At 35.1% G+C, this 20,604-nt stretch overlaps 1 protein-coding gene across 1 annotated transcript in view; it reads right to left on the bottom strand.

The window, feature by feature from the left end:
• Window positions 1-20,604, bottom strand: part of ADGRV1 (adhesion G protein-coupled receptor V1) — a 729,252-nt gene that overhangs the window by 217,698 nt on the left and 490,950 nt on the right. The window contains exon 85 of the mRNA XM_066273806.1: window positions 4,921-5,099. Coding sequence (XP_066129903.1) covers window positions 4,921-5,099 — 179 coding nt within the window. The remainder of the gene's footprint in view (window positions 1-4,920; window positions 5,100-20,604) is intronic.

Here is a 20,604-nt window from a genome sequence, read left to right as displayed (position 1 = left end):
GAGTAAATCAAAAGGAAAATAAAAAATATCTTGAAACAAAACGAGATAAAAATACAACATACTAATACTACAACATGCAGCAAAAAAGCAGTTCTAAGATGAAATGTACAGTGACAAATGGTTCCAGAAAAGAAAAAGAAAGATATAAAACAACCTAACTTTTACACATCCAGGAACTATAAAATACAGAACAAACTAAGCCCAAAATTGGCAGAAAGAAGAAAGTAATAAAGATCAAAGATTGGTAAAAATGTAAATTGGTACAACCACTATAAAAACAGTACAAAGCTTCTTTAAAAATTAAAAATAAAACTGTCATATAATCCAGCAATCCTACCTCTGGTATATAACCAAAGGGGCGGGGACAGAATCTCAAAGAGGTAACTGCACTTCCACATCGATGCATCATTATTCACAATAGCCAAGACATGGAAACAACCTTAGTGTCTTTCTATGAATGAGTGGATAAAGAATATTATTCAGCAATGAAAAAGATGAAAATCTTGCCATTTGCAACAACATGGATAGACCTAGAGAGCATTATGTTAAATGTGATAAGTTAGACAGAAAAATAAAAAGAACAAATACAATCATGTATTGCTAAATGATGAGAATATGTTTGAGAAATAAATGCATGGTTAGGCAATTTGGTCACTGTGAAAACATCATAGAGTGAGTATACTTACAGAGATCTAGATGGTGTAGCTTACCACACACCTAGGCTATAAGGTATGGCCTATTGCTTCTAGGCTACAAACCTGCACAGCATGCTACTACTATACTGAATACTGTAGGCAACTGTAACACAATGGTATTTTTGCATCTAAATATATCTAAATATATAAAAGGTATAGTGAAAATAGGTATAAGTATTAAAAAACAATACACCCATATAGGACACTTACAAAAACGGGCTTGCAGGACTAGAAAGTACTCTCAGTGAGGCAGTGAGTGAGTGGGGAGTGAACACAAAGGCTGAAGGACATTACCGCACAGCACTGCGGACTCTTAAACCTGTCCCACAAGCCCGAACCCTGCTTCCTACCGACAGCGTCAGAAGCAGAACACTGAAGCTGTCAGTGCTGCTCCATGAACAGGGATGTGGGATGGACTAATTGAAAATATCAAAGTGATTTGGCTGGGTAAGGCACAGTTGACCATAATAGTGACTATCAAGAGATAGTGATGCCTGAGGATCAGAAGGAATGAAAAATCAAGATAAAGAGATAAAGAAACTCGGACTAGCGTGGCAATATGGTTTTGGATACTGCATGTTGAAGCAGTGGTCAGATTAAGGATCTTTTATGGTAGTCATGAAAAAGAGGGCATTTTATATGGAGAGGGTATAGAACTTAGGATTCAATATTTGGACTTTGAAAATTTGTTTTGGTTCCCTTGATCCCATCTGACACAAAGGACTCTCTCTGGCATTGAACTGAATAACGAAAGAAATAAAACTTATCTGTGTTTTGAAGCTTCTGCAGACTTGTGTCCTGTGCAAGAGCTTAGGGCCGCAATAAAGAATCTATAGCAATACTCTGAAGCCCATCAGGCTAGATCTGGGAGGGCTGTAGTGTCCTGTGACTATGTAGCTCTGGGGGTGGGAGGGCGATTCCTCTGTGCTGAAATGGGCCAGTGGATGACCCAGTGGGATGTAATCTGTGCACTGAAAATTGAGGTGCTGTGAGTGAAAAGAAATCTATTGCAAAGACCTACAAATATTGTTCTTGCCAGAAAAATAAAAAATATATCCTAAACACATCTCTTTCCACTTCTTCCAGGAAATTCAGTGCCATTATAATCTTATGGGAACATCGCTGTACTGTATAATCTCACTTATATGAGGAAACTAAAAATGTTGAACTCATAGAAACACAGATTAGAATGGTTGTTGCCAGGAATGGGGGGTGGGGAAAGTGGGGAGATGTTGGTCAAAGAGTAAAGATTTGCAGTTATAATATGAATAAGTTTGGGGGATCCAATGTATAGCATGGTAACTTCAGTTAACAATACTGTGTTATATGCTTGCAAGTTGCTTAGAGAGTAAATCTTAAATGTTCTTACACACATACATCAAAAAGGTAATATAACCGTTGTGGAAGACTTACCTAAACCTATTTTGGTAATCATTTCACACTTGGTACATGTATCAAATAATCATATAGAACATTTTACACTTATATAATTATATATGCCAATAAAGCTTGGAAAGCTTTTTAAAATAAATAAAATTAATGTCTAGTATCTGGTATACAGTAAGAAAAAAAGATAAAACAGAGGTAGTAAAAGTAATAAAATTAAAAGATGAGTTTAAAAAGTGATGAAATCAAAGACAATCCAATTAAAAAATGAACAAAGGAATAAACATTTCTCCAAAGAGGATATACAGATGGCCAACATACATATGAAAAGATGATCAACGTCACTAATCATCAGAGATATGCAAATCAAACCACAATGAGCTATTACCTCACACCTATCAGAATGGCTGTCATCAATAAATAAATAAACGGCCAGTGTTGAGGAGGATGTGGAGAAAAGGGAACCCTCCTGCACTGATGGCGGGAATGCAGACTGGTATAGCCACTATGAAAAACAGTATGAAGCTTCCTCAAAAAATAAAAACTGGAACTACTTTATAACCTAGCAATTCTGGGTATATATCAGAAGAAACCCAACATACTACTTCAAAAAAGAATATACACCTCTATGTTCATTGTAGCATTATTGACAATAGCCAAGATAGGAAAACAACCCAAGGGCTCGTCAATAGATGAGTGAATAAAAAAGTAGTGGTATGTATATACAATGGAATATTACTCAGCCACAAAAAAAAACAACTTACCATTTGCGACAGCATGGATGGACCTTGGGGGTATTATGCTAAGTGAAATAAGTCAATCAGAGAAAGACATATACCATATGATTTCACTTTCACATCAAATCTAAAGAACAATATACACGAACAAAATAGAAACAGACTCACAGATACAGGGAATAGACTGTTGCGGGGGCGGGGGGAGTTTGGGAGACTGGCTGAAAATAAGTGAAGGGATTGAGAAGTACAGATCAGTCGTTACAAAATAGTCATTGGGATGTAACTTACAGCATAGGAAATATAGTTATTAATATTGTGATAACTATATATGGTGCAGGATGGGGACTGAAAATACTGGGGGATATGCTTTTTAAAATATATGATTGCCCAACCACTCTACTATACACTGGAAACCAAATTATAAAATAATATTGACTATAAACTGTAATTAAATATTTTTTAAAAATCTTTTTAGAAACAGAGAGAGAGTTTCTTCAAATAAACATCACTTTCATCAGGTCCCATCCATCAAGGTGAGTTAGGTACACCTGGAATTCTAAAACTTCCCCTTAACAAGTCCTGTCTCCCCCAGGAGCGAATGAAAGGAATGGGCTGCTGGCTTGTCTCATAGTGACTTTGTATTTGACAAAGAATGCTGCAGAACCTTCTGAAATTAATCGTGGTAGCATGATCTGTGGTGGTGCAGTAGATAAAGCATCGACCTGTAATGCTGAGGCTGATGGTTCAAAACCTGGAACACTGAGGTCACTGGTTCAAAACCCTGGGCTTGCCTGGTCAAGGCACAAATGGGAGCTGATGCTTCCTGAGGACCGCCCTTCTTTCTCTTTCTCTCTCTCCCCCTTCCCTCCCTCCCTCTACTCTCTCTAAAATATTTTTAAAAATCAAAGATTTAAATTAAAACAGGAGTAGTAAAATGCCATAACATAAGTTTGAAAAGATATGACCATTCCTTTCTAGACAATTAGGCTTTAGAACTTCACATGAGAAAAATATATGACAATACTATAATCAGTATAATGGAATCTCAATAATAAAAAGACAAATTATTATATATGTTATTTTAATAGGTGTGGATGTGGTATGAGATATAGGTCTGTGATTGCCTGGATGTGAAATACATTTGCATATGTTGATAATAAGAATTTATTAAGTATATAATAATTATAATTCATCAGAGGCAGAAATAATGTTAAAATGAGTTCTGCTTATACAGTGGTTTTTACTTTAAAATTTTTTTCATATCCGTTAACTAATTTTAATCTTCACAATAACCTAGGAGATATTTAGGTAAAACTGTCTTCATAGGATTATGAATAGGCATTCTTTCTTATTTAGAAATGTTACTTTTTCCTCTAATTATAATTATACTGAAGGAGATGATTAACTTTTATTATTACAAAGGTTTTGGGGTTTCTTTTTTCTGCATGTGGAGTCAATGCAAGGAGCTGAGTGGTCCTAAAATCTGTGAGAAACCAGATTCAGAACTAAGACATGGATGTACATGCCTGCGTGCATGAGGGTTTGACAGATTTCAGAACTACTGGCTCACGGAATACCTAATGTAAGGAGGAGGCACTGATCTCGTCTCCCTCCCAGGTCCTTCGCTCTCCATTCACTCTGATCCAGGCTTTTGGTTTTTTAAGGATTTTTCTGGATGACGGTGGCTGCCATCCCACCCCAAACTACCCCCTTCCCCATCAGAGTCCTTAATGTGCCACACTTTTAATTTTTTACTGCTTGTATTCTTTATCAACATTTATACAGTTCTCTGATTTTGCTTGGTATTTTTGTTGGTCTCAATTGAATAAACTAAATTATGTTAAGATGCAGATTACTGTGAACTGTTTGATACATCACCTCACCTAAGGAAATTAAATCTATAAAAGGAACTGGAGAGGTAATAGTTTCTTGTTTAAAGAGATAATTGGAGGAAGTAGAATCAGACAGTATGACAGGAAATCTAGATTTTCTGTTTTTTGTCCAATCATAGCGAGTCAGCCGTTTCTACCATCTACTACTAATAAAACTGCCTGGGCACATGGAGGCTGCGAAGGCAATGTGTTCCGCCTGGACGCACTTACAGGTCGCCGTGGATGAGCCCGTAGATCTGTGGCATGCTCTGATGATAGACTCCTCTCAAAATCACTATAAGGAGAATCACCACAAAAGCTGGCAGTCCCCAACTCAGCAGGAAAAACAGCAGGTACCGCCTCTCGGTGTGTTCATCATTCATCACCAGCACGTACCAGAAATTCACAGACTAAGAGAGGAAAAATAACATGAAATGAGCAGGGTCTGATTTAATGGCACAGGACACAAATTTACCTGGCTTACACGTAGAGTTATTGGCCAGCAAAAGGCTAGGATTTACTTAATAATTGTAGTTTTGAGTTGATTTTTTTATGATAGTACATGCATTCATTCTTTCTTATACCCAAGAATTTCAGGATACCTGAAAAGTCTAGAAACACTGAGAAATAGTTAACTTATTATACTTTTTTATTTTTCTTAAATTGCTTTGTTTTAATCTCAGTCATAATCTTTTGTGATTGTTCTGTAAATGTGTCTTTGAAGAAACAAACACAGATACTCAAACTTACTTTCTAGGTGAACAATTTCATGATGATAACGAAGTAAATAGCTTTACATTTTCAGATTTTTATTTATTGAGGGCCTATCATATGATAGGCACAGTTCCAGCGACAGGCGAAATGACTGAGCAGATAACTCCATCTCAGCACCCCTGCCCCCAGGTGACAGAGAGAAGCATACAGAAAATGACTGCACAGAGATAAGTCCTGTGACAGGGTCGGTTTGGTGGCTAGTTTTCCTTCTCAGTTTATACTCTCTTTTTTTTGTTTATTCATTTGAGAAAAATATATTGTTTGTTTACAAAATTTCAGGGACCCATCCCGGCAGTAGGAATGTAGCAGTGAAAGAACTGGGGGAGGTTTTTACTTTCCTGAATCTTAAGTTTCTAAAGAAGTGGGAAAAGTATTTAAGAGAAACATTTATTTTATATTCTATTTGTATCATATTTTACATGTTATCTGTTACTTCTTATCTAAGATTAACATAAAAGAGACTAGTTTGTAGAGAGTGTGGGGGAGATGAAGGGACACATTAGATAGCTAGAATAAGGAAACTGAAGCCTGGAAATATTACTGGCCCTAAACCCCACACCTAGCTTATATCTAAGCCAAGTCTAGAATTTATATATTGTGTGTACAATGAGGCCATTATAAAGATTAAGTGAGATATTTATTACAAATGAAGTGCTGAGCACATAGTCACCATGGGAAAAATATTACCACCTCTTTTAAAATTTCCTATTAGGATGTCAGCACAAAAAACAAAAGGTAAATAGTTTAAGACCAAAAGTAAGCAGTGATACAATGGAAACTATGTGAAAAGTACACATGCCCAATATTAGAGGAAAAACTTTCAGATGCTCTTTGCTGAGGCTTCCAAGGAAGATTCCATCTGTATCAAATTAGCCTTGAGGAATTAGTATTGATTGGGCTAAACCTGAAAGGATAAAAATATTTGGTTAAGTGGAGAGTTTGTCTCTGAATTTTATTTCCAGTCAGCACTCCTTTTCTTTATGTACATTTACTTATATCTGCAACTATGAAGCATGTTATGAGTTGTTGCTTATGAAATTCTGTTTCAACTTCTTTTTAAAAATTATTAGATCACAGAGGGTTCCCTCCATCCCTGCTTTTCCTATAATTACTATAGGGAAGTAAACACAATATGTGAGATTGTATTAATGTCCCATGCTGAGGTCATCCACACTGTCTGTTTTCACGCAAAGTAAGAATTGACCATCTTCTTAATAAAGTACTAATTAATTATTTTAAATAGATATTTGTGTGTATCCAGATAACATGGTAATTCAGAGGTGTAGTTGGTGGAAGAATCAGGAAGGAGACTACAGATTGGTAAATGTCTTCTAAGTTGATTCCTCATGATAAAGATCGGGATAGTTGCAAAATGTCTGCTTTACAGAGAAGGACATTAGTTCTATCAGTTAAAAACACTGATCAGTTGTCTGACCTTCACCACAGGCTCAGATAAGATAAAGACAAGTGTAATTGTTAGATTTTTACATGCAATGCTTCAGCTCCAAAGAGCTCAAGGCACAGTGTTGCTGAGTTCTTAAATACTCAGGCAAGAAAACTCAAAAAGTTATAAGCTTTTGTTAATAATAATGATAAAAAAAATCCCTTTCCTTCTCAAACGAATCTAATCACTAAGGTATACTCTAAGGACAGTATTTACCATTTTGTTTTTCTCTCTCTTTTTTTACTATAAAATAAAAATGTTATGTAATGAAACATTTTATTATTCTAGAAAATATATGGCCCAAACGTAAGATCTGTTTTGACTAAGCTTTACTTGAATTTCAAAATATTTTAATATAGTATGGTAAGTACATTTGGGATATGCTAAGGTTATGTGCTCTCTTTCTCTGAATCCTGTCTCCCTACTCATACTTCTCTCTCCCCCACTGCCCCTTCCATCCAACATTTTCAGGGTGAGCTTATGACCCTGCTCTTCTGGCCACAGCTGATTTGATTCAAGGAAGAAGTCTGGCCCAGGCTGGACCACTCACTCATCACTGAATTTCTTAAAATTTGGTGACAGTCTAAGTTGGCCAAATGAGAAAAGAAGGCATATGAATGTTAGTGGTAAGGGAGCCAAAACATAGTGAAGACAGAAAGTGTGTATTCAGATAAGAAGAATGGACACAGACTTCCATTCATGCTCACAGTCCCTTGTGAGGTCCAACTGTATTTACAAATCTTAGGTTCCCTGAGTTATCCTACTTATGCTTATTATTCCCTTTATGATTTGAATGTTTGCTTACATTCACTCAATTTAACTTCTTTTTATTGTTCAAAAAAACCCAAAACAAAACAAAAAACAACTCAACTGAGATTGGATTAAAAGCTCCAGATATTGCCAATATGTAGACAAAAAGAAGACAGTGGAATATTTGACTATGTTGCTTTTCCTATAATCATGGTTCTTCCTTTGGAACTAAGGTAAGAGAACTAGGAGACCATTAACTTTGCATAATAATTTTATGTTGACAGTTACATAGTATATGTGATCTGTGTGCTATAGTGTCTGTGTGCTTATCCAATATTAGAACTAACAAAATTATCAGGACAAAAGAAAGGGTGTCAAACTCAGCAAACATGCTTCACACATATTGAGCATGGCTAACCATCACTGCCTAGCTTACATTTTTCCTGCTAAAGACTAAATGTAAACTGAAAATTTCAATATGTAGGTCTCTATTTACATGTCTATGTCTAAGCTTTGAAAATTTGTTGGAACAATCTTATGGACCATCTCAACACATAATCACTATGTAGTCAAAGTGTTATTATACCCTAATATAACCATCTATATGAATCCAACTTGACTATAATTCACACATACACAGATACAAAGTCTCTCAACATTAAAGTGATGTAGGCTCTGAAGGTCCAAAAAGTTTAAAAAGTATTTTCAGCATTAGAAACCATCAAACTAGCCACCTTGAAAGGGGTAACTGAATAAAATCATCTGCAGAATGTTTAAAAATCAGTGATGTTACCATTGAGTTCTTTAATATAATGTCAATCATTGGTGTATTTGAATAACTATCTTCTTATTTTTGTTATTGCTAATCATGAAGGATGATGCATTCAAATTTGCACACTTACCACAATTACCAGCACTTCCAGATTACCTGGGTGACTATAACTTGAGAGAACTTAATTAAAAGGTTATTTTACTAAATTTTAAATTTAAAGAAAACTACCTATTGCCATTTTAAACATTTTCCTGTCATAAACACGATTCACAGAAATACAAGAAAAGAAGATTTGTAAAGGCACACATACTCAAATGCTATATTTTCAGGTAAATAACAATTTTTTAAATAATTATAAAATTTGAAAAGACATAGTGAGTAATGATTTAACTTGGGATTTTAACATGGTTCTGCATGGATAAACTGTATGTATTTGGTCAATAACTTTTGAATCACCTGGTTCTCAATTTCCTCCTCTGGCAAAAGAAGAGGTTAAATTGTAGGTTATTAACAATTTCCTGACTGATACTTTGTGACTAAATTATTGTAGAAATCCTGATTTCTTAAATAAAAACACTAATGGCATGAGTGTACATATTATGAATTTTAGCAGCAATAACAAACCTTACAGACCATCTGACTAGTGTTTTATTGAGAGATAAGAAAACTGAGGCGATGAGAAAAAAAAGCATAGTATTTTAATATTTTTATTAGTTGCAGAACTGGGAGTGGAACACAAATCAAAAGCACTTTGTCAAGGTGATTAAATTTAAATTTTATTTCCATAAAAGTTCATATAAATATTGGCATTATTTGCATGGCCTTATTATTTTTGTCTTCATTTCACCACACTAACTTTACATACCTGGTACAGGTATGAAGATAACTCTTTATCTCTCTCTGCTTTTTTGCTAACACTAAATAAAAATTTATAGAAGTTTATAAAACATATAAATGCCTGAAACATAACTGAGGTGTGGTAGATTAATTTTTATATATTTCATAGTACCTAATAAAATGCTTTTTATATAATCTTTATTGAGCAATATCAAATAAAGATGTATGCAATCTGAGTTAACAATGTTAATTTAATAATAATTTCATAATTTTGTTTAGTTTTTGAGTTTATTCATTTATATATAATTTTCCATAAAGAATTTTAGGAGGCTTGTTAATTTTCATTGATTTCATTGAACTCCCAATCAAGATTGTCAAAGTTAACCGGTGGAAACTTTAAAATATTAAATGTGATAGTTTGAGAGGAAAAATTGAATTAGTATTTAATAATTGGGTAGTAAATGTAGACTCCCACATTAAGCTATAACTCATTCAACTTTTTTCTTAAGTTTTATTATAGTATTTTTTAAACAGGAGTAAACTGAAAATGGAAGAAGTATATTTCCAAGAATTAATATGTAAGGCTTTTAGAATTTAAACTGATTCTGATTAAAATGCAAACCAACCAAATGAAAGACCCAGATATAATTCAGGTCAAAGGTAGACAGGAATAAACTAAAAGACTGTGTCAGTAGCATATTTATTTATATTCCTACATAGAAATGTCTATTTATTTTTATAATAACATTTTTAGTGAATACTACTACTATATTCCAAGTGCTCACATAGGAAAATCAAAGACATACCTTTGTTACCTGTTTAATTATCATAGGTCATAACTATGCTTTTATATTCTATATAAACACAAGTTTATTTGTTTACATATATAATATACATTAACATAAGACATATTAGTATATCTATAAAATATAATATAGAAATATCTTTAATTTTTTTAGTTAAAAATAGACTACTTGGACCCCATAAATTTTCATGGTATGGGAAATAAGATTGGTATCTAGCCTGCCATTTAATATTTGGTAATTAATTACATCACCAGAAACCTTGGACTTATAGCATCAAGTTTAGTCAGAGATCATAGATACTATTAATTGTCATTATCATACATTCTTAGTCATTTATTCCATAGAAGAGACTAAGCAACATTACCACGTGTCCTTGCTCCAGATATCCAGTTATCTTAATCATTTCTGCACGTAATAAACTACAAGGCTTTTTGAGGACTGGAAAACTCAGTGTTTCCTGGGTAGGGCACTTTTATCTTGGTAATTATCAGTTTGTCCTCCCTAGTACCTTTGATGTCCACCAAATTAAATCAAAGATGAAGGAAAAACATGGCTAATTTTAGCATTTCCCTTTCTGTTACTATGCTCTAGCATTAAATAGCCCTTCTGCCAAGGAGTAAATAATATGTGCATTTGCTTCTTCATAGCCTTATAGGAAGAAATTAAAACACAAGAGATGATTACTCAAGTAGAATTGTAAAATGCTTTTAACTTTATTCTACCACTTAGAAAGTACATTATTCAAGCAAGCTTTAGTTTCACAATAAAACATTATTCTTTTAAGTAAGCTCTGTTCCCTGGGCATGAGATGGACAAGCTGCAAGGACATTTCAAGGTGTGGATATTGCTAATAATCGAAGAAAACTGCTATATAATTTAACTTGGTGACAGGAAATGATCATAAAACTCAGCCTAATGAATATACAGACAAAATTTTATGTTTCCATTTACTCATTTATAATATTTCAAATAATTTACTTGTGATTTATTTCTTTCATATATTAACCCATGGCCTGGCAATCCATCTGGTAGCAAATTTTACATAGATGTTAATAGTAAGTGCATATACTCTAGAAATTTATTCTATGGATAGTCCATTAGTAAGGAAATATTCCGAGTATAAGGATGTCTAAGAAAACATTGCTTATAATTATAAAAATAACTAGAAATAATCAACATTTCAATAATGAGAGACTGGAAAAATGAATTACAGAATAACTATTATAAAATAGGAAAAAGGTATATTTGTATGTGGTAAATTTATGTGTGCACAAAAATATATATATTATATATAAAATATATACATATACTATATATACACACATACATACAAGGATATACACATCTGTCCTTGTTTATGTATTTATAAATATTTGTATATTTGTGGAATATTTCCGGGGGAATACACAGGAAATCATTAACAATGTTTACCTTTGGAAACAGGGTGTAGAGTAGAGCAGAGGGTGGAGAGTGAGTGAAACGGAGAAACAGATGTCCTTTTCAGTTTATATTTCTCTACTGTTTGATTATATTTTGTACCATTAGTATATGCTATTTTTAAAATGAAAGCAAATAAAACAAAAAGGCATTGAAAATAAAACAATTAACTACTAGGAAAATAGAGTAGAAATATTATGAGTTTAAATTCTCATTGCCAATCTTTCTTAAAGTAGACATGACCTGCTGTTATAAGGAAGTGAAAAACTATTTCAGTAATTTTACAGAGTGATCTTAAATGAAGAGCAAACAAAAAGATAACTCAATTTCCATAACCAAAAAGGAAATCTGTGAGTTGTTTGCTTAAAAAAATAAATAAGCACAAATAATCTGTTACTCTATTCCCGTCATACACAATATAACTTCCCTGCCAAAGAAAGGATAAGCCTAAAGAAATAGAGTCAAGTCACTAGTCACAGAGCCTGCTATCAGCCATGCAAGCACTTATTTATAAAGAGGTTAGGGCCATGGCCAGTTGTCTCAATGGATAGAGCATCACCCAGCATATGGATGTCCTGGTTCATTTCCCAGTCATGCACACAGGGAGGCCACCATCTGCTTCTTTCCCATCCTGCTTCCCTATCTTTTTCTCTTCTCCTTGCCCAGCAAGTGGCTGATTGTTTCAAGTGTCAGCCTGGATGCTGAGGATAGCATGTTGGTTAGAGCATCAGCTTCAGGTGCTAAAAAAGTGCTTGGTTGATTTCAGCATTGGCCCGAGACAGGGCCTGTAGGGTGGATCTGGTCAGGGTGCATGTGGGAGTCTGTCTCAGCATCTCCCCTCCTCTCACTTAAAAAACCCCCCAAAAGTAGAGAGGTTAGAGGTTATACAGTTTGCTAAGGATTTGCCTGTAGTTAATGTATGTCTTACTTTAATTCTTTTTTCTATATCAAGCTAATTCTCTTCAGTTAAAAAAATAAAAAGTAAATTATATTGGAAAAAGCAGAATATTCAACATGTTTCAAAAATCTATGAAATATCAGCCATAAATATTTGCTTAACTAATAATATAAATAAGTATGTATGGAGTGTACAGCCTGGCCAAGCCACATTTCCAAGCTCTTTCCATGTATTAATTCATTTTATCTCTTGACAATTCTCAAAGAGTGGTGCTGTTATTACAAGTCTTAATTATTCAGAGAAGAAAATCTAGGCTAGGAGAAGTTATGTAACTTGTTTAACCAATAAAGTTTTCCTCTACTTACTCTAAAATATAATCCAATTTTACTATAATGAATTAAAAATATCTGATATAAAGTAAAATAACATTTTATGATAAAGTCATTAAATGCACTTAGAATAAATATTCTAAGATTGAATATACAATGCAGATCAAAATATACAATAATTCTAACATGTTTAGGCAATAATTAAAAGTTAATGTTTAACTTTGCCATTATTAGCTATGCATCCATATACATTTATCAAATTCTCTCCTATACTGCTACAAAACGTGAAGCAGAATCATTAAAATGTTAATATTTGCTCTTAATTTTTCAACCCTATTTGACAAACAGATTTGGATTAACAGTAGTGTAATCCTTTATATAATGTTTTAAAAATGGATTCTAGTTTTAAAAAAATATTTAGATTACTTTATAAGTGGGAAAACACAGTCTGGTAAAATGACAACCTCCAACCACAAAGTAACTCATTAGAAGTAACCTACCTAGAATCAGAAGTTACTGAATTTTCCCCTTGTGGTCACACCACAAACCATGAAAAATATGTGGTGTACCATCTGAGATACACTGACCTTCACTGGTACTTTAAACAGTTTTCCTAAACCATTAGCTATACAGAAAGCTAATTAGTTTACTAAATGTGCATTAGCCACAATCATATTTACTTAAGACTTGAAGAAGAGATATAGAATGCACCAAATCTGTATTAAATTGGGTGAAATCTTACACATCATCCTGTCCCCAAAAGCAGGAAATCCATCTAAATCCATATTTGAAAATTAGTCATTTCCTCATCTGAATATATTTCAGTGATTGAATGCTCTCTACTTTTAGTAACAGCCTCATCGACTTTGAAAGTTTTATTGGCTATGGAAGTTCATAACATGAATCAAATTTGCTTTCCTAATTTTTGACCCATTTGCTCTGCTCCTTCCAAATGTATTTTGTATTTATAAGGACTGTTTTCTGACTTCCCATTGGCTGATTAATGTTCCTGCTGAAACACGATTTATGAAAGCGGTTAAGGGTCCCAACATAATCTGAACATTACAGATTATAATGTACTCACAGTTCCCCCAGCTGCCTCCATACTATTATTATTATTATTATTATTATTTAATAATTTTATTTTTTTAATGGGGTGACATCAATAAATCAGGATACATATATTCAAAGATAACAAGTCTAGGTTATCTTGTCGTTCAATTATGTTGCAGACCCACCACCCAAAGTCAGATTGTCCTCTGTCACCTTCTATCTTGTTTTCTTTGTGCCCCTCCCCACCCCCTATCTCTCCCATTCACCCCTCCCCCCCGTAACCACCACACTCTTATCAATGTCTCTTAGTTTCACTATTATGTCCCACCTACGTATGGAATAATACAGTTCCTGTTTTTTTCTGATTTACTTATTTCGCTTCCTATCATGTTATCAAGATCCCACCATTTTGCTGTAAATGTTCCGATGTCATCATTTCTTATGGCTGAGTAGTATTCCATAGTGTATGTGTGCCACATCTTCTTTATCCAGTCATCTATTGATGGGCTTTTTGGTTGTTTCCATGTCCTGGCCACTGTGAACAATGCTGCAATAAACATGGGGCTGCATGTGTCTTTACGTATCAATGTTTCTGAGTTTTTGGGATATATACCCAGTAGAGGGATTGCTGGGTCATAAGGTAGTTCTATTTTCAGTTTTTTGAGGAACAACCATACTTTCTTCCATAATGGTTGTACTACTTTACATTCCCACCAACAGTGTATGAGGGTTCCTTTTTCTCCACAGCCTCTCCAACATTTGCTATTACCTGACTTGCTAATAACAGCTAATCGAACAGGTGTGAGGTGGTATCTCATTGCCGTTTTGATTTGCATTTCTCTAATAGCTAAAGAAGATGAGCATCTTTTCATATATATGTTGGCCATTTGTATTTCTTCCTGGGAGAAGTGTCTGTTCATATCCTCTTCCCATTTTTTTATGGGATTGTTTGTTTGTTTGTTGTTGAGTTTTATGAGTTCTTTGTATATTTTGGATATTAGGCCCTTATCTGAGCTGTTGTTTGAAAATATCATTTCCCATTTAGTTGGCTTTCTGTTTATTTTGTTATCAGTTTCTCTTGCTGAGCAAAAACTTCTTAGTCTGATGTAGTCCCATTCATTAATTTTTGCCTTCACTTCTCTTGCCATTGGAGTCAAATTCATAAAATGCTCTTTAAAACCCAGGTCCCTGAGTTGAGTACCTATGTCTTCTTCTATGTACTTAATTATTTCAGGTCTTATGTTTAGATCTTTGATCCATTTTGAGTTAATTTTTGTACAGGGGGAGAGACTGTAGTCCAGTTTCATTCTTTTGCATGTGGCTTTCCAGTTTTCCCAGCACCATTTATTGAAGAGGCTTTCTTTTCTCCATTGTGTGTTGTTGGCCCCTTTATCAAAAATTATTTGACTATATATATGTGGTTTTATTTCTGGACTTTCTATTCTGTTCCATTGGTCTGAGTGTCTATTTTTCTGCCAATACCATGCTGTTTTGATTGTCGTGGCCCTATAATAGAGTTTGAAGTCAGGTATTGTAATGCCCCCAGCTTCATTCTTTTTCTTTAGGATTGCTTTGACTATTCGGGGTTTTTTATAGTTCCATATAAATCTGATGATTTTTTGCTCTATTTCTTTAAAAAATGTCATTGGAAGTTTGATGGGAATTGCATTAAATTTGTATATTGCTTTGGGTAATATAGCCATCTTGATTATATTTATTCTTCCTAGCCAAGAACAAGGTATATTCTTCCATCTCATATATTTTTCGATTTCCCTTAACAATGGTTTATAGTTTTCATTATATAAGTCCTTTAAATTCTTTGTTATGTTTATTCCTAAGTATTTTTTTGTTGTTGTTGCAATCGTGAAGGGGATTATTCTTTTGAGTTCCTTCTCAGTTGTTTCATTGTTGGCATATAGAAAGGCTATTGACTTCTGTATGTTAATTTTGTATCCTGCGACCTTACTGTATTGGCTTATTGTTTCTAGTAGTCTTTTTGTGGATTCTTTGGGGTTTTCGATGTATAGGATCATATCATCTGCAAAAAGTGATACCTTTACTTCTTCTTTTCCAATATGGATGCCTTTTATTTCTTTGTCTTGTCTGATTGCTCTGGCTAGAACCTCTAGTACCACATTAAATAATAGTGGAGAGAGTGGACAACCCTGTCTTGTTCCTGATTTAAGGGGGAAAGCCTTCAGTTTAGTGCCATTTAATATGATGTTAGATTGTTGAATTTAGTGGCATAAAGTTTTTCATAGTATTCTACAATAATTCTTTGTATATCTATGGTGTCCGTGGTGATTTCTCCTCTTTCATTTTGGATTTTGTTTATATGAGTTCTTTCTCTTTTTTCCTTGGTAAGTCTTGCCAAGGGTTTGTCAATTTTGTTGATCTTTTCAAAGAACAGCTCCTTGTTCTATTAATTTTTTCTATAGTTCTTCTGTTCTCTAATTCATTTATTTCTGCTCTGATTTTTATTATCTCCTTTCTTAGGCTGGTTTTGGGTTGTCTTTGTTCTTCTTTTTCTAGTTCCTTAAGGTGGGAAGTTAAGTGGTTCACTTGGGCTCTCTCTTGTTTGTTCATATATGCCTGAAGTGATATGAACTTCCCTCTTATCACTGCTTTTGCTGCATCCCATAGAATCTGATATGTCGTATTGTCATTTTCATTAGTCTGTATATATCTTTTGATCTCTGCACTTATTTCTTCTTTGACCCATTTATTTTTTAAAAGTATGTTGTTTAGTTTCCACATTTTTGCGGGATTTTTTTCCTCTTTTTTGCAGTTGAATTCTAGTTTCAAGGCTTTATGATCATAAAATATGCTTGGTACAACTTCAATTTTTCTGAATTTGCTGATGTTGTTTTTGTGGCCCAACATATGGTCAATTCTTGAGAATGATCCATGTACACTGGAGAAAAATGTATACTCAGTCACTTTGGGATGAAATGTCCTGTAGATGTCTATCATATCCAGGTGCTCTAGTGTTTTGTTTAAGGCCACTATGTCTTTGTTGATTCTCTGTTTGGATGACCGATCTAGAGCCGTCAGCGGTGTATTGAGGTCTCCAAGTATGATTGTATTTTTGTCAGTTTTTGTTTTAAGATCAATAAGTAGCTGTCTTATATATTTTGGTGCTCCTTGGTTTGGTGCATATATATTAAGAATTGTTATGTCTTCTTGATTCAGTGTCCCCTTAGCCATTATGAAATGGCCATTTTTGTCTCTGAGTACTTTTCCTGTCTTGTAGTCAGCATTATCCGATATGAGTATTGCTACACCTGCTTTTTGTTGGATGTTATTTGCTTGGAGTATTGTTTTCCAGCCTTTCACTTTGAATTTGTTTTTATCCTTGTTACTTAGATGAGTTTCCTGTAGGCAGCATACAGTTGGATTTTCTTTTTTAATCCATTCTGCTACTCTGTGCCTTTTTATTGGTGAGTTTAATCCGTTTACATTTAGTGTAATTATTGATACTTGTGAGTTCCCTATTGCCATTTTCTATCTTGCTTTCTGTTAGCTTTGTGTCTTGTTTGATCCTTCTCTTTCGTTTTTTTATCTTTTGTTTTTATTTGGTTGTATTCCATACATCTTTCCTCTGTTGCTATCTTTTTTATCTCATGTGCTTCTGTGGTGGTTTTTTCAATGGTGGTTACCTTTGAGTAATGAAAAGGGTCCCTACCCTGTTCATTTTAGCAAACTATTTTGTGAGTACTTTTGCACTCCATCGTCCTTTGCTACTGTTAATCTCCATCTTCTCCCCCTCTTTCTTTTTGTTGTTGTCACAGTTTAAATTTGGTTTTATTGTGTTCTTCTTGGAGCTTTTACTTGTGGCTCTGTTTTTTTTTTTTTTTGTTCTTTGTATCTGATTGGAGAACCCCCTTTAGTAATTCCTGGAGTGGGGGTTTTCTGATGATAAATTCCCTCATCTTTTCTGTATCTGTGAATGTTTTTATTTCTCCTTCATATTTGAAGGATAGCTTTGATGGGTATAGTATTCGTGGCTGAAAGTTCCTCTCTTTCAGGACTTTAAATATTGGGGTCCACTCTCTTCTAGCTTGTAGAGTTTCTGCTGAGAAATCTGATGATAATCTAATGGGCCTTCCTTTATATGTTGTATTCTTCTTTTCTCTGGCTGCCTTGAGAATTTTTTCTTTGCTGTTGGTTTGTGTCAATTTCATTATGATATGCCTTGGAGTAGGTTTGTTGAGGTTAAGACAACTTGGAGTTCTGTTTGCTTCTTGAACTTGAGGCTTTAGTTCTTTCCACAGGCTTGGGAAGTTCTCATCTATTATTTGTTTGAGTATGTTTTCCATTCCATTTTCTCTCTCTTCTCCCTCTGATATACCTATTATTCTTATGTTATTCTTTTTGATGGAGTCAGATCATTCTTGTAGGGCTATCTCATTTTTTTTAATTTTTGAGTCTCTTTCTTCTTCTCTCTGTTGTGCCTCAAGTTGCTTGTCTTCTATTTCACTAATCCTCTCTTCTATCTGACCTGTTCTATTAGCTAAGCTTGTTACTTCGTTTTTCAGATCGTGAATTGAGTTTTTCATCTCTGTTTGATTTGTTTTTATAGTTTCAAATTCCTTGGACACATATTCTTTGTGTTCATTGAGTTGTTTTCTGAGATCCCTAAATTGCCTTTCTGTGTTTTCTTGTATATCTCGGAGGATTTTTAGGATTTCTATCTTGAATTCTCTGTCATTTAGCTCCAAGGTTTCCAATATATTAAATTTTTTCTCCATAGATTATTCCTCATCTAGCTGTGTTACCTCTCTTTCTTTTGTATCCATGATATTCGATTTTCTCTTCCTTAATGGCATCTGAGGGTGGTTTTGTTGATAGTATTAATGAGATTTAATAAAGAATAAAAAGTTAAAAAATAATAAAAAAATAAAAAATCGAAAAGAGTTGTTTTTTTAAAAAAAATTAATAATGAAATAAAGAAAAATAAAATAAAATTAAAATTAAAAAAAAAAGAAATTATTCCCCCCTCCTTTTTTCCTCTCCTCTCCTCTCCACTCTTTCTTGAAAAAATCTTGTGGTGGACTGTGAGTTATAATAAACAATGCTTGTGATGGAGGGCCTGAATTGGGGAAAAGTATTAAAGGGGCAAAAAAAAAAAAAAAGAAAAAAAAAGAAAAAAGAAAAAAAAAGAGCGTATGGACCCACAAAAAGCAAATAAGGAAAAAATTTGGGTCAAGAATAAAATGATTTGCTTTTAGGTGTTGGTTGTCTAAGAGTTATGATGAGAGGAATAAGAGGAAAACGGAATAATGGGGGGACAAATTAAAAAATTACTATTGTATTTAGTGGAACAAGAACTAGATAAAATGGAGAGCCAGGGATGGGAGCACTGCTAGTGAGTTAAAAAGGTGAAGTAAAAATCCCCCAAAATGCCACAAACATAAGTTTGAGTCCCAGATAAGATAATTTGTTTGTTATTGAGGTTTGAATGAGAGGAGATGTAAAGGAGAAAGGAAGAAACTAATATAGAGGGAGAAAAGAAAGAGAGAGAAAAAAAGAGGGAACCACTAAAAGAATAAAAAAGGAGAGAGAGAGAGAGAGAGTTAAGGGTTTTGGAGTGCAACCCTCATAGAGAGAAAGGAAGAGGAGAAAAAAGATAATGGGAGATGTAACACTTATGGGTAGTGTAGTTCAAGGAGAGGAGAGAGTAAGACCGGTAGAGAGTTAATCGGCCAAATTGGAGGAGGAAAAAAAGTATCAAGAATGAAGATAAGAGAAACAAACGAACAAATATAATAAAATGGGATAGGTTATAAAGTCTGCAGATTATTCTTGATTTTGAGAGGTTATCTTCTTGCTTTTTCTTTTCTCTCCCTCTTCCTGGTCGGTGACTCTGTACCCCAGGTTCTGCCCCTTTGGCACGCTCAGGTAGAGGTTTGCAGTTGATAAGTCTCTATGGCAATGTCATGTATTGTGCTTTAGTCTCGTTGGCAGTCGAAGCTCATTAGCATTTATAGGCTCTGACAGTGAGAGAGTCCGTGTTCCTGGAGCCTTTCTCCTAGTCTTTCCTTCCTCAATTAGTAGCCTGATAATCCAGCTATGGGGTTGCTGCTGCCTCTGCCTGGATAGTAAGAGGTTCAAAGAGCTGGCAACTCCCCACTCTATTTCCACTCAGCACAGGGCTCTGGGTAAGGCTCAGTCAGTCAGAGCTGCTAGCATAATCAGGCGGGCTTTCTGCCCACTCAAAGACCTCTGGCTCTGCCACTCTGTCCGGTAACACAAGAGGGCACCCACTTCCGGGGTGCTTGGAGGAAACTCTCACTCACTGTCTGCGACCAGGATATCTGCCCAGCAGTCTCACGCTCTGAGTGAAACCCCCAACCACAGGGAAAAGTTGCAGCGTTGGAATTGAGTCTCGCTCTGTCCCCGTGCGTGGCTTTTGCAAGGCGCTGGGGCGGCCCGAGATTCCGCTTTGGCCCACACAAAGGCCCCTGACTCTGCCCCTCTGTGCGATAACATGGGCGCGCACTGCCGAGGCACTCGGAGGAATCACTCACTCCTTATCTGCGCGCGCAAACCAGGATATCAGGCCGGCCGCGTTTCCCTCTGAGTGAAACACCCTCCAGCACGGAAAATCTCCACCGTTGGAATTAGTTCTCACTCCCTCCCGTGCGTGGCTTTCCCAGGGCGCTGGGGCTGCCCAGAGACTCTGCCCTCGGCCCACAGAAAGGCCTCTGACCCTGCCTCTCCGTGGGGCAACACGGGCACCCACTCTCAGGGCCTAGGAAGAAATTCTCGCCCACTAACTGCGCACCGACCAGGAGACCGGGTAAAATGGCCGC

Source organism: Saccopteryx bilineata, chromosome 4 (genome assembly GCF_036850765.1).
Source record: "Saccopteryx bilineata isolate mSacBil1 chromosome 4, mSacBil1_pri_phased_curated, whole genome shotgun sequence".
In the NCBI taxonomy this organism is placed as follows: domain Eukaryota; kingdom Metazoa; phylum Chordata; class Mammalia; order Chiroptera; family Emballonuridae; genus Saccopteryx; species Saccopteryx bilineata.
The sequence above is the reverse complement of the archived record's forward strand: the minus strand, read 5'-3'. Positions and strand labels throughout refer to the sequence as shown.